Source organism: Denticeps clupeoides, chromosome 7 (genome assembly GCF_900700375.1).
Source record: "Denticeps clupeoides chromosome 7, fDenClu1.1, whole genome shotgun sequence".
NCBI classification, from domain to species: Eukaryota; Metazoa; Chordata; class Actinopteri; order Clupeiformes; family Denticipitidae; genus Denticeps; species Denticeps clupeoides.
The window spans coordinates 2476422-2492701 of NC_041713.1; the positions used below are offsets into that span (position 1 = coordinate 2476422).

The window sequence follows — 16280 nt, forward strand, 5'->3', positions numbered from 1 at the left end:
AAATGTCCGATATTGAAATGAATAAAAATTCAGTAGAAAACCTTGTATTGTAAATCGTGTGTGTGTGTGTGTGTGTGTGTGAGAGAGAGAGACAGTCCTCCTTACTCCTCAGTAATCCCCTGGGCGGGGGTCTATAAGAAGCCCGTCGTCTCCTGCGGTGAACACAGCACTCCTCTCAGCCTCAGCACCTCTCACCATGAACGGCACCGAGGGGCCCAACTTCTACGTCCCCATGTCCAACCGGACGGGCGTGGTGCGCAGCCCCTTCGAGCACCCGCAGTACTACCTGGCCGAGCCGTGGAAGTTCTCCCTGCTGGCGGCGTACATGCTGTTCCTCATCGTCACCTGCTTCCCCATCAACTTCCTCACGCTGTACGTCACCGTGCAGCACAAGAAGCTGCGCACGCCGCTCAACTACATCCTGCTCAACCTGGCCGTGGCCGACCTGTTCATGGTGGTGGGCGGCTTCACCGTCACCCTCTACACGGCGCTGCACGGCTACTTCGTGCTCGGGGTCACCGGCTGCAACATCGAGGGCTTCTTTGCCACCATGGGCGGTGAGTGTGCGTCACAATTCACTTTTCATCACTCCGGACCTATGAGGCGAGTGCGGGGATGACCTTTAACATCCTTGGTTGTTGTGTGTGTGTGTGTGTGTGTTCAGGTGAGATCGCGCTCTGGTCCCTGGTGGTTTTGGCGATCGAGCGCTACGTTGTGGTGTGTAAGCCCATGAGCAACTTCCGCTTCGAGGAGAAACACGCCATCGCCGGCATAGGCTTCGCCTGGGTAATGGCCCTCACCTGCGCCGTGCCCCCACTGCTCGGCTGGTCCAGGTGGGTGACCCTGTGACCCCTGTGCTGTTAATACACATCACCCTGGTGTCTGTCTGGTAATGGGGACCTGCTACGCTGAAGGCACAGTGGGTGGAGCTTCACAAAACCTAACTGAAGGGACAGTCTGTATGAAGGAGAAGTATTGATGATGGTGTGTGCGCGTCACGTTCCTAAGTCCAGGGGCCTAAGAAATGCGACAAGGGTGTGGAGAGGAGGACGTCCACTGTTACACACACTCAACCAAACAAAGCCAACAAACTGCTTTTATTTCCAGTGAGCTAACAGGTAGAATAAAACAGCGGACTCAGCAACGCTAACCAACATCAGTACAGCCTGAAGGAAGGGACGGTCCAGCGGGGACAACTCAAACACGCACATACGTTAACAAAAAGGGCACATGAAGCTAACAGGCTAATAACAAAGGGGTCTATCACACAACCCAACAAGAGACATGAATCAGATCTCCGTGGACCCTGGGGACCTCCAGAACACCATCCGAAGTCTCTTTATATAGGTGGAGGTGACCAATAGGCAGATGGTAGGTGGAGCTTGTAGGCTTCAACTCCTCCCACAAAGAGCTTGTAGGCTTCAACTCCTCCCTAAAAGAGACAGGACACAAAAACACCGCCAGCCACACAGGACACATGGGAGCGTACGTCCAGGGACATACAGTGTGTGTGTGTGTGTGTGTGTGTGTGTGTGTGTGTGTGTGTACAGGTATATCCCAGAAGGCATGCAGTGCTCCTGCGGGATTGATTACTACACACCGAAACCGGAGATCAACAACACATCGTTTGTCATCTACATGTTCGTCCTGCATTTCTGCATCCCACTGATCATCATCTTCTTCTGCTACAGCAGACTGCTGTGCACCGTGCGCGCGGTCAGCAAACACACACACACACACACACTGAACATGGATAAATACACTAAAGTTCATAGACAGTGTTTTGTGCGTACAGTAGGTGATGATGATGATGATGTTCTCAGGCCGCAGCTCAGCAGCAGGAGTCGGAGACGACTCAGAGGGCGGAGAAGGAAGTGACTCGCCTGGTGGTCGTCATGGTGATCTCCTTCCTGGTGTGCTGGTTGCCGTATGCCACTGTGGCCTGGTACATCTTTGCCAACCAGGGGACCAACTTTGGTCCCATATTCATGACCATTCCAGCATTCTTCGCCAAGAGTGCGGCGCTCTACAACCCAGTAATCTACATCCTGCTGAACAAACAGGTAGGTAAAAATACGCACTCACACACTACTCGTACACTACTCGTACATACAGACATTACTAGTGAAAGTGAAGTGATTGTTATTATGATGCACAGCACATGATGACACGGTGAAATGAGTCCTCAACAGTCACCCTTGGTGAACAGTGGGCACCATGACAGGCGCCCGGGGTGCAGTGTGTGGGGTGTTGGGACGGTGCTTTGCTCAGTGGCACCTTGGCAGCTCGGGATTTGAACCAACAACCTTCTGATTGCGCTTCCATACCCACTAAACCACCACAACCCACAGTCTTTAACTACTCAGACATATAGCCACTTATATACTCACACACATACTACACATGCATACCTCTACATACACACACCAACATACCTTAAATGCGCAGACTCACATAAGCATACACAACAACCCACTACTATACACTCCCAAACATACTGACATACATAACAGTTCATACATATAAATATATATAAATATATATACTCACACACATACCCACCCAGGTATACAACCATGCGTGCATACCTCTATATACACACACAAACATACCGTACATGCACACACACCTCCGTACGTGTATTTAGCTCCAAACCAACTCATATAGACTCACATATGCATACCCAACGGCCCTTTAATGTACACTCCCATGCAACAAACCATACATTTATACGCACACACATACACATAAAGAGCCACCCATCTATATACCCACACATAGAAAGTGAAGTGATTGTCATTGTGATACGCTGCAGCACAGCACACAGTGACACTGTTAAATACTGAGGACAAGAGCAGTGGGCAGCCATGACAGGCGTCCGGGGAGCAGTGTGTGGGGACGGTGCTTTGCTCACCTCGGGATTCGAACCGGCAACCTTCTGATTACGGGGCCGCTTCCTTAACCGCTAGGCCACCACGTGCACACTTCTATATGGATAAAATAATTACACAGATCAAACCACAACAACACCACACTGTTCATGTTTGCTACCAACCAACATCATACTCACCATACATGCATACATACGTTCGTCATGTCGGTGTGTGTTCTCCAGTTCCGGAACTGCATGCTGACCACGGTGTGCTGCGGTAAAAATCCATTCGGCGACGAAGACATCACCACCACCAGCTCTGCCAAAACACAGTCGTCCGCTGTCTCCAGCAGCCAGGTCTCCCCGGCCTGACCTCCGACCTCATCCGGCCAGCTGCTGTTCTATTGGTCAGCGCCGTCTACCGACCGCCACCCCAGGGTGTGTGTGTTCCTCGGGATGCAGCGTAAACTGTGTGTGTGTGTGTGTGTTCATTAGAGGTGTTTTGGGAGCCGAGATGGACGTCTGTGCTGTGATGTTTTGTTTAGTCCCCAGAACAGCCTGGCATTAGCCCCGCCCCCTCACATGAACGATGGGAGTGCGATATGACTGGTTGTGTGACCTGAGCGGCGACGAAGTGGGGAAGCGGTTTGATTCAGAATTTGTTGTGGAATTTGTACATAATAAAATGTACAATGAGAGTAATAAAGATGAAACATGATGAAAAGTGATTTTCCAGCAAACATTTTTTCCCCACTTTGGTAAACACGCACACGAACACATTATGATTTCATATGTATGTTTAATTATAAAAGAATTCCCTCTTTCTCGTAGAAAGCTTCAATAATTTGCCTTAGAACGTGTGTGAACACACACACACACACACACAATGAAACAGGGCTACATGTTCACCCAACATGGACCAGGAATCGTCCAATCACACAACAGGACGGCCCACCGCTTCCCATACAGGGATCTGGGCGTCCAAGTCCTTAAATTCTTGCTCCCCTCGCATCACTCAGACCTGAGAAGAGCGGTGGCCGCGGGAAAGGGGGCGGAGACTCTCATGTCCAGAGTCAGTTGGCCTTCGCGCCTCACTGAGACAGATATAAATATTACAGGGTAAATATTGCAGTAATAACTCAGTACAGTGCATCATGGGCTCGCAGAGCAACTCAGTGCGTAAAAAAAAATGGCCGCCAGACCACACACACACACACACACACACACACACACACACACATATAAAGCCTTTCATCAGCAGTTGCAATGGGTGACACAATCTCAACACACACAGGAAGTAGAGAGCATCTCCCCTTGTCCTTTCGTCCAATCAGGTTCCACTGACTTGTCCTTTATCCAGTCAAGCTCCAATCACGTAATGGTTTCAGGTACGAACAGGAAGTGTTCCTGGGTTACATGGGCGCGGTCAGCAGGCTCAGGCCTCGCTGCAGCACTCGTAGATGTTGTCCTCCACCAGGGCGATCACCTGCTCGAACTTGTGGTGCAGCTGTGTCCGCCGCGCCGCCGGGTTTCCCTCCAACGCGCTCGCCACCTGTCAGGGAGAGAGAGAGAGCAGAACTGAGACGAGGAGCATGGGAGCGAGGGGGCGTCGCTCAGACAACACACTGAACGAGTGTGTGTGAGAGGTAGTGGCCTAGCGGGTAACACACTCGCCTATGAACCAGAAGACCCAGGTTCAAACCCCACTTACTACCATCGTGTCCCTGAGCAGGACACTTAACCCTGAGTGTCTCCAGGGGGGGACTGTCCCTGTAACTACTGGTTGTAAGACGCTCTGGATAAGGGCGTCTAGTAAATACCATAAAAGTAGAGAAGTAGAGAACAGTAACTGTGTCTGTAAATGTGGCTGTGATGTGTGTGTGTGTGTGTGTGTGTACATGTACCTATGGGTCTGTCTGAGTGTGTGTGTGTGTGTGTGTGTGTGTGTTCCAGGATGTGTGTAGATGTATGTGTGGGAGTGTGCGTCGTTTGGTGTGTGTGTCCCACAATGCCCTGCCCTCATTCATCTGAACCGTTTTATCTCTGTTCATCTCCAGCCATCACGCTCCATTCCAGCACAATATTCTCCATTTGTTTGGTGCCAGCGGACCAAGAATAGCCAATCAGGCAGCGCCAATCAGGGGCTGGGGGCGGGGCTTGGCTTTGTGAAGCAGCTGAGCTGTGCGGGCAGAAGAGTGTCGGCAGGGGGTCACATGGTGTGGAGATAACGCTGCTGGCGATGAGGGACCTCCATTTAACTTTCATCACCCACAGCTAGGGCAGTGTGTGTGTGTGTGTGTGTGTGTGTGTGTGTGTGTGTGTTTATAGCGGAGTTGTTCAAGAATGAGGGCTAATTTTTGAGAGGCTAATTTCTCAAAAAACGAAAGGGGAGGGGACGGGGTTCCTTCCACTAGTACACCCCCCGAACCCTAAACCTGCGCAACAAGAACGTCATAGAACGTCTATCATGTCTGTTCCGCTTCTGAAATCTGATATGAAACCCCTGCAGAATCCTCAAAAAAGGGTTTTGGTTTAAGGACATAAAAAAGGACATTTTTCCCTGTTCCCTAATCCAGGATGAGATCTGGAGCTGTCAGAAACGCTACGGCAGCAGATGAGCGCGGTGCGGGAAGGAGAAGATTCTTGTTTGATGTTCCGCTCCGACGCGAACGGATCTGATCTCCATCGTGTCGGCCACGCGCTGATCTCAGATCAGCTGCCTGCGGCGAGATGTGCAGGTAGAAGATAAGAGATGAAGCGTCTGACTGCATGTATCTGCCTGGTCAGTGGCGGGTAAACGGGTAACGGAGGTAAACGGAGGTAAACGGAGTTCCGAGCGCACGTCGTGGGGAAGTGACGCCCTCGAACGTTGAATTCTTCAGTTGACTGTTGATGTGAAACACCGACTGCGCAGAACACGATCCCTTTACTTTCCACTGAAAAATAAAGTGCCGATAAGGCGGAGTCATGTTTAAAGAGCCAATCACAAAGCTGCACTACACAAGTTCCCAAATTCTCCCACACCACTCGACTGCTACGTTCCCACCACCGGCTTCCTGTGGCCGCCCCCACATCAGATTTAAAATGGTCAGGTCACACCCTCCTACATCACACCTCGCTCTGCACCTCGATCTCTCCGATCCCCCAGCACTGCTCCACTGCTACCAGACGCCCCCTTCATGTTACGGCATTTACCAGACGCCCTTATCCAGAGCGACTTACAGTCAGTAGTTACAGGGACAGTCCCCCCCTGGAGACGCTCAGGGTTAAGTGTCCTGCTCAGGGACACGATGGTAGTAAGTGGGGTTTGAACCTGGGTCTTCTGGTTCACAGGCGAGTGCGTTACCCGCTAGGCTACTACCAACAAGGACAAGAGCGTCTATGAAATGCTGTAGAAGTAAAAAAACTGGTTTTCGAACTACAGTGTGAAGAACATCTGGAACAATCTGACTGTCGGCCAATCAGATCACACCATCACATTCCATTGGTGCCTGTTCCCAATCCTGGGACTTTGGGCTCATGAACACACACACACTATTCACTCACACACTCACACCTACAGACAATTCAGCGTCACCAGGTCACCTAGCATGCCTGTCGGTGGTGGAAGGAAACCGGAGAACATGGAGAAAACTCATGAAACACGGGGAGAACGTGCGAGCTCCGCACACATGAGGTCCGAGCCTGGGTTCCATCACATTGGATTCCGTCTCACCTGGTTCCTGTATCTCTTGGCGTATTTGTAGATCTCCGTAAGGGCCAGGTTGGTGTTGAACTCGTTCCTGTATCTCTGTGACAATGTTCAAAAGATGCAAGTCAGTACCGAATCCAACACTACATGAACACCCACCCACACACACACACACACACACACACACACACACACTGACCCGAGACTCCTCGGCGAGGTGGGCGTTCATCTCCTGCTCGCTGAGAGGTGCCATCTCCTGGATCTGCCTGTAGTAGCACTGCACCCGCTTCTTGTACTCGGGGATCTCTTTGGCGTACAGCAGCTTGTTGGTGGGCGAGTCCTGCAGAGGCGTCACACGGCCGTGAGCGCCCGACTCACCAGGTTCACAAACGAACAAAAGCCCTCCGAACCCCTAATCACATTTCACAAAGCGCCTCCTACAGGCTGCGTCAGTCAATGTATGAAAAGTCTCGTATGAACGTTTAAAGTTTAAAGTGAAGTGATTGTCACTTGTGATACAAAGCAGCACAGCACACGGTGCACACAGTGAAATGTGTCCTCTGCATTTAACCCATCACCCTGAGTGAGCAGTGGGCAGCCGTGACAGGCGCCCGGGGAGCAGTGTGTGGGATTCGAACCGGCAACCTTCTGATTACGGGGCCGCTTCCTTAACCGCTAGGCCACCACTGCCCCCCGTTGGAATTACTCACTCAGACAGGACAGTGAAGGTCAGGATGTCTGTGTCTGTGTGTGTCGGTGACATTGACCTCACACACGGATCTACACATTACTCTCACACTGGTGTGTGTGTGTCTCATGGGACATTGCTGCACTAAATCAGCAGTGTGTGTACGCGTGAATATGTGTGTGTTTGTGTGTGTGTTGGTCTGGAAACGAGACACGGATCCTGTTGAAAATGTAGAAATGGGTGAAATAAAAGCACAACGTCAGTTTGCTGAAACCCAGAGGAAGGTTCTTCTCCTCGATGATCATGCCTGGACAGAACGTCCTGGCCGGTTCCGGCATGTTCCTCGCTCCCCAAAGCCCGAGGACAATTAATGGACTCGACCGAGGAGTGAAAACAGCCTTTGCACACACCGTAGTGACATCACCTTCACATCTGTGTGTGTGTGTGTGTGTGTGTGTGTGTGTGTGTGTGCGCCCACCTTGCCCAGCTGTAGGTCAGATAATGAACAGGCATCGATGAAGGCCTGAGCGATGACTGACAGACAGGCGTCCATGTGGTCCGTCTTATCGATGTCGAAGACGAACTGTGGGTTCTTCAGGATGTTCACCCAGAAGCGCAGGGGCAAGCTGAGGACACAGACAGAGCGCGGCGGATGTTCTACCAGCGTTTTTAACTGTCTGTGATGTGTGTGTAAGTTCGCGTGTGTGTGTTACCTGTTGGTCTTCCAGATGTGCAGCGTGTCTGGGTCGCTGATCCCTCGCTTGTCCGCCTGCTCCTCCAGGAAGTCGAAGAAGTACTTGACGGCCAGCGGGGGGCGCTCTGCCGGCATGCTCAGGATGGCTTGGAACAGATCGTCCAGGAACTTCTGCAGGGTTCCCTGGTGTGTAAAACACACACATTTAACACACTCACCACCGCAGAGCCTGGACACACGCCCACCGTACTTGGTGTGTGCTCACCTTGGTGGACAGCAGCCTGGTCAGGTAGATCTCAGGCAGGACCTTCTTGCGGTGGCTCTGCCGCTGGCTCCTCTTCGTCTCCATGAGGTCGTCGTGGGGCAGCACCTGCCGGGGGGTCACATGACCACACCGTTCAGCAATCAGGGCAACTACACAACTACCATTGCGTTGGGAGTCCACGAGTTCCTTCACTGTCTCATTTGGGCAGCTTTGGGCACCAGGAAAAAATGCGGCATAATCAAGTACAGACCTCAACACACACACACACACACACACACACACACACACAATGTACCCACTTACCAGATGAATGTACTTCTCTGTGTCCAAGTCTTTAGCTGTAGAGAGACCAGAGGAGAGACCATCAGAAAACATGGAATTAGGCTGGTGGTGGCACAGCGGGTGACACACTCGCCTGCGAACCAGAAGACCCAGGTTCAAACCCCACTTACTACCGTCGTGTCTTAACCCTGAGTGTCTTCAGGATGGACACTGTCCCTGTCACTACTGATTGTATGGCGCTCTGGATAAGGGCGTCTGATAAATGCGGTAAATGTGTGTGTGTGTGTGTGTGTGTGTAATTGTGGCTGGAGCCAGTGTAATGTGTTTAGAATGGTACAACATCATTATAGGAGGACTCAGCCTAAACATAACTGTGTGTGTGTGTGTGTGTGTGTGTGTGTGTGTGTGTCTTTGGTCACAGCAGGTTCTGGCTTTCAGCCCAGTTCAAGCCTACAAATAAGATCATGACATGGAGACACTACATGAGGTGTGTGTGTGTGTGTGTCTGTGTGTGTGTGTGTGTGTCTCATTAGGGATTTTTATGAATGAGTTTTACTCTCAACTAACTTTACAGAGCCAAACTGACGTCATGCAGACAGGTCCCTGTACTCACACACACACACACACACACACACATACACACACACACACACACACACACACACACAGGTATGTGTGTTTCCCTCGATGCTGCCGGCCTCCACTGCTCTATAGACAGAACACAGATGGCTCCGCTGCACACTGAGCTACTGGCCTCCGTCCTCCTGCAGAGAAACAACCCAACCTCCATATGTCTGAACACACACACACACACACACACACACAGCATCCTCATTCTGTACACACAGACATTCAGAGCACAACGCTTCATTGTTCCGAGTTTACAAATTAAAAAAAAGAGTGCTGATATGAATCAGCTCCGGATATGAAATTCCCAGCGCGCTGATTAAGCTTCCTGCGTGGAAACACGTCATCTTCATCACCATCATCATCAATATACAGGCAGCCCTCAGTACTCAGGAACGCCTACATTCACTCATCCCGAATGGGGAAGTATCGCCAATCGCCAGGCTCCTCCCACTTTAAACTATTATACAGGAAGGGTAGATCGTTCCTTAATTGTCACATGTGACACCACAGCACAGCACCCATGGCACCCAGTGAACTTTGTCCTCTGCATTTAACCATCACCCTCAGTGAGCAGTGCACCCGGGGAGCAGTGTGTGGGGACGGTACTTTGCTCAGTGGCACCTTGACGGGATTCAGGATTCGAACCGGTAACCTTCTGAGCAAACGTGACTTTATAAAACCGCTCTTAATGTTATAAATGTATTTTTATCGGCCTGATCGCAGATGGCTAATAACTGAAATCGAGAAAACTGAATGTAAATGCTGAAACGCCATTTGTGTAATTGGTCTCAGGAGCGTGGTTAATATCAACCTCCATATTGCCTCCATTTTTTCAATCCAAGCAAATTCCCCAAAAATTCCCCAGTCATAATTGTGTTTTGTGAACCGGGAAGTAGAATGTCCGGGACTAGTACGAGGAGAATTCTGGGACATGGCAGGCACGTGCGCACAGGGGTTTAGGACAGGAGGTCACGAGGTCCGAGTGAGGACAGAAGAGGACGTGGGCGGGCGGGGTCCGGGCCGGCTTTTCTGACAGCGGCACTTTATCCTGTTGGACTCGCTGCTGAGCAGCGGGACTCACCGGGACCTGCAGGCCGGTGTGTGTGTGTGTGTGTGTGTGTGTGTGTGTGTGTGTGTGAGACAGAGATAAAAAAGAGTGTGTGTGACCAAAAGTAAGATAGATGTACGTGTGTGTGTTCACATCTCACCTCGCCCCAGTGTGTTGTCTCTCTTGTCCTTCATGCTCATTGCCAGCGCAGCTCCCTCAGGGATCTGTGTTTTGGGGTAAAAGGTCATGAGGTCACAGGTCAGTTTGTTCTCTAAACTGTTCCCGTGGGAGACACACACAGTACAGTGTACTCAGCTTGCAGACTGTGTGTGTGTGTGTGTGTGTGTGTGTGTGTGTGTGTGTGTGTGTTTCTCGCTGCTCCTCTGCTGTTTGAGGTGGGTCTGTGTGTTCTGTGGAGTTAGAAGGTTGGGGCTGTGGATGGCCAGTGTGTGTGCTCTACTGACCTGGTAATGGACAACTGTGTTGAGTTTCTTCCTGCCATCCTCCATTATGGAGGTGTTGTCCAGATCATGCAGGATCCTGCTGCTGCCATCGCCTGGAAACCATTCTGAAGGGAACGAGAGGAGAGGAACTGATCCAGCAGGTTCTACCTTCCATGAGGTTCTCCAGTTCTCCATAATTTCATGCTTGTGAAAAAGGACTGTGGCCTAAGGAGAGGTGTAAGAATGTCCACCTCTCTTCTAGTCTGAACCAGATAATTTGCCTGGTCTCCAGGTGCATTCTGACCGCCTACACCCTGAGCATCTCATTGGCTGAGCTGGAATGAAGCTGGCGTATGACTGGCCGCTGGACGCTCACCCAGGTCAACGTCCTCAGCGTGGGGCAACTGGGAGAAGGGGAGGTTCTTGTAGAAAGTTTCCAGAATTTTCTCCTTCACCTGGCAGATGGTGTCGGTGTTCATCACACGCACACTTACAGAGTCCATACCACAGCCCTGAAAGGACACACTGACGTTCTGGACACACACACACACACACACACAGTAAGCCAAAAAGGCATGTTGGACTATTCCTGAAATTCATAATTTCAACAATGGCTGAACTCCACCATCACAAAGGTCCTCCAGCAGGAACGAGGAGGAAGCAGGAACTTCTCAGACTGAGTTGCTTCATCATTCATTTTTTATGCGACAGCACTCACACTGTGCCAGAGCGTCGCCATATTTCACTTTCTCGCGCGCTAGAGAGCGTCAGCCGTTCCACCCAACAGGTTTAATCTTCAGGAGGAGGATGAAAGGGACGCTGTGATCACACCAGCTCTGGTCCCCTGCAGTGCAGGAACATCCTGGCTGTTTGATGGCCTTTCTTTACGGCTGAGGCCAGAGAATCTCAGTGCAGTTGTGGAATTGTTCAACTGTAATATGAAGTACATGACGCGCGGATCTCAGAACGGATCCTGGACCTTATTTGCCTTATTTGTCTATCTCACTAAGCAGAGGTGTGAACCTTCGATGATCTCACGGTGCGATACGATTACGATTATCAATGCACAGATTATCGATGCATCATTTTTCTACATTAGAAAGGTTTCGTTCACTCGAACGTCTAAACCAGGCAGTTTTCTGCCGTTTGTGGCGTCAGGTGAACGTGGACTGATGGGCGTTCAGAACCAGCGTTCAAATAAAGCAGTCAAATAAACTTCTTGGGAGTCGATTTCTATTAAAATCCTGCCGAGCGTTAAACAGCAACAAGCCTTAAAGCTGAGCGTCAAGTGAACACCAATCGAAAAAACGCGTATGGGGTTCATTTTGAACGTCCTTGTGGATGAACTCCGATCCAGTGCGACGCTGTTCTCAGATCAGGCTGCCACAGTGACTACCGGCACTATTTATTAACTAGAAAATCACCAAGCAATGTCATTATGATAAAATCAAGTATGTTTTGCACTGAATCGACGCAGAATCGCCCACGTCTGCATCACGATGCATCGATTACAAGATTCATTTCTACACTCCTACTGTTAAGACAAAAAACAACTGATCTCAGACCTGTGCTTGTATAGCTCCAACAGAATTAGACCAGAATGGGTTGATCTCAGATCAGTTCATTAAATTTTTATGCATTATGCATTTTTGTGGCTCAGCAGACTATGTTTTTACAGCATTGGTAGGACAAAAAACAGATACTGATCCCAGACCTGTGGCTTGGCCTCAATATTTTCACGCAGCAGCCACTCTTCGTTGAGGGTGTAGCGAGCTTTTCCAGTGATGGCATCGATGGAGCCCTTGTTGATCTGCTGTTTGATGGCGCACAACAGCAAGAAGAAGGGCTCACCCACTGTCTCCTGTCCAATGAAAAAAAGATTGTTATAGACACACTTCTTCCAAGTCAAGTCAAGTCAAGTAGTTTATTGTCATATGTACCAAGCACAATGAAACTCTTACTTGAGTACCATCTCTACAGACAAGACATCAAAAGACTTCAAAAAGTGAAAGTGAAGGGATTGTCACTTGTGATACACAGCAGCACAGCACACGGTGCACACAGTGAAATTTGTCCTCTGCATTTAACCCATCACTCTGAGTGAGCAGTGGGCAGCCATGACAGGTGCCCGGAGAGCAGTGTGTGGGGACCTCAGTGGCATTTTAATAGATCGGGATTCAAACCCACAAACCTTCCGATTACGGGGCCGCTTCCTTAACTGCTAGGCCACCACTGCCCCACAAAAAGAGCATAATAGTGTAAGAATGCCAACAACACAGCTTTTAACTTTCAACAGCCTGTGAAACCTGCAGAAGTGGGATGATATCAATATGTGTGTGTGCATGTGTATATACACATGCCAGTAGGAATATAGATAAATATCTAAAAAAGTAAGTAAAATGCCAGTGTCCCTTGTTTGTCTGCCTACATCCCTCCTTCCCTCGTACCTTGAGGTAGCTGTACATGCAGATGGACATCCAGTTGGTCAGCATCTTCTCCACCACCGACTCGGTGCGGCGCAGCATCAGTTTTGGGTTTTTGGAGGCGGACGCGTCGATCAGGTCCACCAGCAGCTCCTTCATGATGCTGGTGTAGTACTCCAGTTTACCATGGAGGGCGATAGTGAGCAGAGAGGCCAGATTGCATCTGAGACACACACACAATATATACACCATTACTTCCAGCAGACGGTCATTCTTTACAGAAAATGGCTCCTTCACCGGGTGCCTCCTCCACTCTGAACCAATCATCTTTGCTTCAAGAGAAAATAAGTTTCCGTTTTGCCCGAAGCGGAGTTGACACTTTAAACTCAGGTAGAAACCTCCTCATGAGAAAGATGGAGGAGCCTCCAGGGGACTCGGCCAAGATGTTGCGTTTTTTAACAGGGCTGAAAATAGTTCTCACACGACTGATGAAGAGAAACGTTAGAAGAAAACAGGAGGAGCCTGGAGGCCGTTCTGCTGCTGGGCTAACACCTGCCTGGCCTCCCAGAACCTCCAAACACACATTTTATAGATGAGCTGACAACACAATCTGTGTGTGTTCAGTGGAATTTAAGGATCCCTCTCTGATACTCTGTAAAGTATCTTCGATGCTGTGGCCAGTTGGGCGGGGTCCGGTCATCACCCTCCCCGCGGAGTTCAGAACTCCAGCACAGAGATGCACCCTGGGATACCAGGTCCTACCAGCCGCAGCAGATCAGCTGCTCTCAATGCACTGCGCCTCTATCTACAGCTCAATCTGCCACATTCTGCTGGCCGCGCCCTGCATCTGGCAACGGTAATTTCATAATGTGGTGACAGCTGCTCTCTACACAACACACACCGACAACATTTACACAAACCCTGAAACACCGACATCACAATTATTCTGCAGTGAATCAGCGGGACACCTGTCACTGGGTCCCTGTCTCTGGTGCTACCTGTGTCTAGGACACCTGTCACTGGGTCCCTGTCTATGGTGGTATCTGTGTCCAGGACACCTGTCACTGGGTACCTGTCTCTGGTAGTATCTGTGTCCAGGACACCTGTCGCTGGGTACCTGTCTCTGATAGTATCTGTGTCTAGGACAAGTGTCACTGGGTACCTGTCTCTGGTAGTATCTGTGTCCAGGACACCTGTCACTGAGTTTCCTGTCTCTGGTAGTATCTATGTCCGGGACACCTGTCACTGGTGGTATCTGTGTCCAGGACACCTGTCACTGGGTACTTGTCTCTGGTAGTATCTGTGTCCAGGACACCTGTCACTGGGTTTCCTGTCTTTGATAGTACCTGTGTCTAGGACAAGTGTCACTGGGTACCTGTCTCTGGTAGTATCTATGTCCGGGACACCTGTCACTGGTGGTATCTGTGTCCAGGACACCTGTCACTGGGTACTTGTCTCTGGTAGTATCTGTGTCCAGGACACCTGTCACTGGGTTTCCTGTCTTTGGTAGTACCTGTGTCTAGGACAAGTGTCACTGGGTACCTGTCTCTGGTAGTATCTGTGTCCAGGACACCAGTTGCTGGGTTTCCTGTCTTTGGTAGTACCTGTGTCTAGGACAAGTGTCACTGGGTACCTGTCTCAGGTAGTATCTGTGTCCAGGACACCAGTTGCTGGGTTTCCTGTCTTTGGTAGTACCTGTGTCTAGGACAAGTGTCACTGGGTACCTGTCTCTGGTTGTACATGTGTCTAGGACACCTGTCACTTTTACCTGTCTCTCACTGCAAAGTCCCTCTGCTGCTCCAGCGCGTGAACGAAGGTGATGAGGAAGTGCTTGTTGTTGAGCAGAGTGGAGAAGAGTGTGATGCCTTCCTCAATGTTGGGTCTGGTCGTGTTGGAGGCCTTGAGAGATGGAGAAGAGGATGATGGACAAAAGGACAGAAAGAGATGGACAAGGTTTACTAATCTGAGGGCAAAACCAATGCACAAAACCACATACAGATACACATGCGCACACACACATACACTTTTTTTTATTATTTGGGAATTGATCCGTCAAATAAATGCAGCGTTTTCTAGGAGTGAACGCATATGGGTCCATTTTGAATGTCTGTGTGGACAAAGCCAAACCCCTGAGCCAGAGCGGTGCTGTATTCAGATCAGGCCGCCACAGTCACGACCGGCACTACTTTTTAACTAGAAAATCACCAAGCAACGTCTGCATCAGGATGCATCGATTATGAGATTCATTTCAACTCCCCTACTGTTCAGACAAAAATATCAGCTGATCCTAGACCTGTGATCCCAGACCTAGGGCTCCAGCAAAATTGTACCAGCATAGGCTGATCCCAGATCAGTTCATTACATTTACATTTACAGCACTTATCAGACACCCTTATCCAGAGCGACTTACAATCAGTAGTGACAGGGACAGTCCCCCTGGAGCAACTCAGGGTTAAGTGTCTTACTCAGGGACACAATGGTAGTAAGTGGGATTCGAACCTGGGTCTTCTGGTTCATAGGCGAGTGTGTTACCCACTAGGCTACTACCACCCTTACATCTACCACCACTTACTACCACCACTACTACCATCATTACATTTTTATGCATTATGTATTTTGCAGTTTATGTTTTTACCTGTGGCTTGGGCTCAATATTTTCATGCAGCTGCCACTCCTTGTTGAGGGTGTTGCCCCCCCTTATGTATCTGATTCTGAAGCCTGTACTTCTGAAGAACGGGTCTCTCCTTTAACCCTGTTTCCTGTTAGTAGAACAGTGTACACTAGTCCTGTAGGATTGTCCAGTATTCATGGGTTATAGTACAATATCGCTCAATGTGATTCAGTTTTAAGATCACATGCTTGATCTATAGTGTAAAGTGCAGTATAGTGGAGTATAGAACTCCAACATGATTGAGCTATAGTGTAAAGTGCAGTATAGTGGAGTATAGAACTCCAACATGATTGAGCTATAGTGTAAAGTTCAGTATAGTGGAGTATAGAACTCCAACATGATTGAGCTATAGTGTAAAGTGCAGTATAGTGGAGTATAGAACTCCAACATGATTGAGCTATAGTGTAAAGTGCAGTATAGTGCAGACCAGTATGAAAGTGCTGTAATTAGAGAGTAGTATTCTATTCCTGTATCATTTAATACAGTCCTGCAGTATATACTAGTACAGTATATACTGTACTGTACTGCAGGTGTAGACACTGTATCACTGCTGAAGTAAAATGGCTACCTGGA

The 16280-nt window shown here is 49.6% G+C and overlaps 2 protein-coding genes across 2 annotated transcripts in view; one reads left to right on the forward strand and one right to left on the reverse strand.

Annotated features, from left to right (window-relative positions):
- Positions 1–175: 175 nt before the first annotated feature.
- Positions 176–3596, forward strand: exorh (extra-ocular rhodopsin). Its single transcript, XM_028985357.1, has 5 exons — positions 176–557; positions 665–833; positions 1551–1716; positions 1824–2063; positions 3116–3596. The coding sequence occupies exons 1-5, from the start codon at positions 197–199 to the stop codon at positions 3242–3244; spliced, it is 1065 nt and encodes a 354-aa protein (XP_028841190.1). The 5' UTR covers positions 176–196; the 3' UTR covers positions 3245–3596.
- Positions 3597–3654: 58 nt separating this feature from the next.
- Positions 3655–16280, reverse strand: part of plxnd1 (plexin D1) — a 44418-nt gene continuing 31792 nt past the window's right edge. The window contains exons 24-36 of the mRNA XM_028985356.1: positions 14805–14935; positions 13061–13259; positions 12328–12474; positions 10990–11146; positions 10635–10738; positions 10331–10394; positions 8514–8548; positions 8211–8315; positions 7965–8128; positions 7730–7877; positions 6763–6903; positions 6588–6662; positions 3655–4424 (exon numbers count right to left, since the gene is read on the reverse strand). Coding sequence (XP_028841189.1) covers positions 4308–4424; positions 6588–6662; positions 6763–6903; positions 7730–7877; positions 7965–8128; positions 8211–8315; positions 8514–8548; positions 10331–10394; positions 10635–10738; positions 10990–11146; positions 12328–12474; positions 13061–13259; positions 14805–14935 — 1587 coding nt within the window. The 3' untranslated portion in view covers positions 3655–4307. The remainder of the gene's footprint in view (positions 4425–6587; positions 6663–6762; positions 6904–7729; positions 7878–7964; positions 8129–8210; positions 8316–8513; positions 8549–10330; positions 10395–10634; positions 10739–10989; positions 11147–12327; positions 12475–13060; positions 13260–14804; positions 14936–16280) is intronic.

Coding starts and splice junctions, on each gene's coding strand:
- exorh (XM_028985357.1), top strand. CDS start 197: ATGAACGGCACCGAGGGGCCCAACTTCTACGTCCCCATGTCCAACCGG. Junction 558..664: donor CTTCTTTGCCACCATGGGCG/GTGAGTGTGCGT, acceptor GTGTGTGTTCAG/GTGAGATCGCGCTCTGGTCC. Junction 1,717..1,823: donor TGCTGTGCACCGTGCGCGCG/GTCAGCAAACAC, acceptor TGATGTTCTCAG/GCCGCAGCTCAGCAGCAGGA.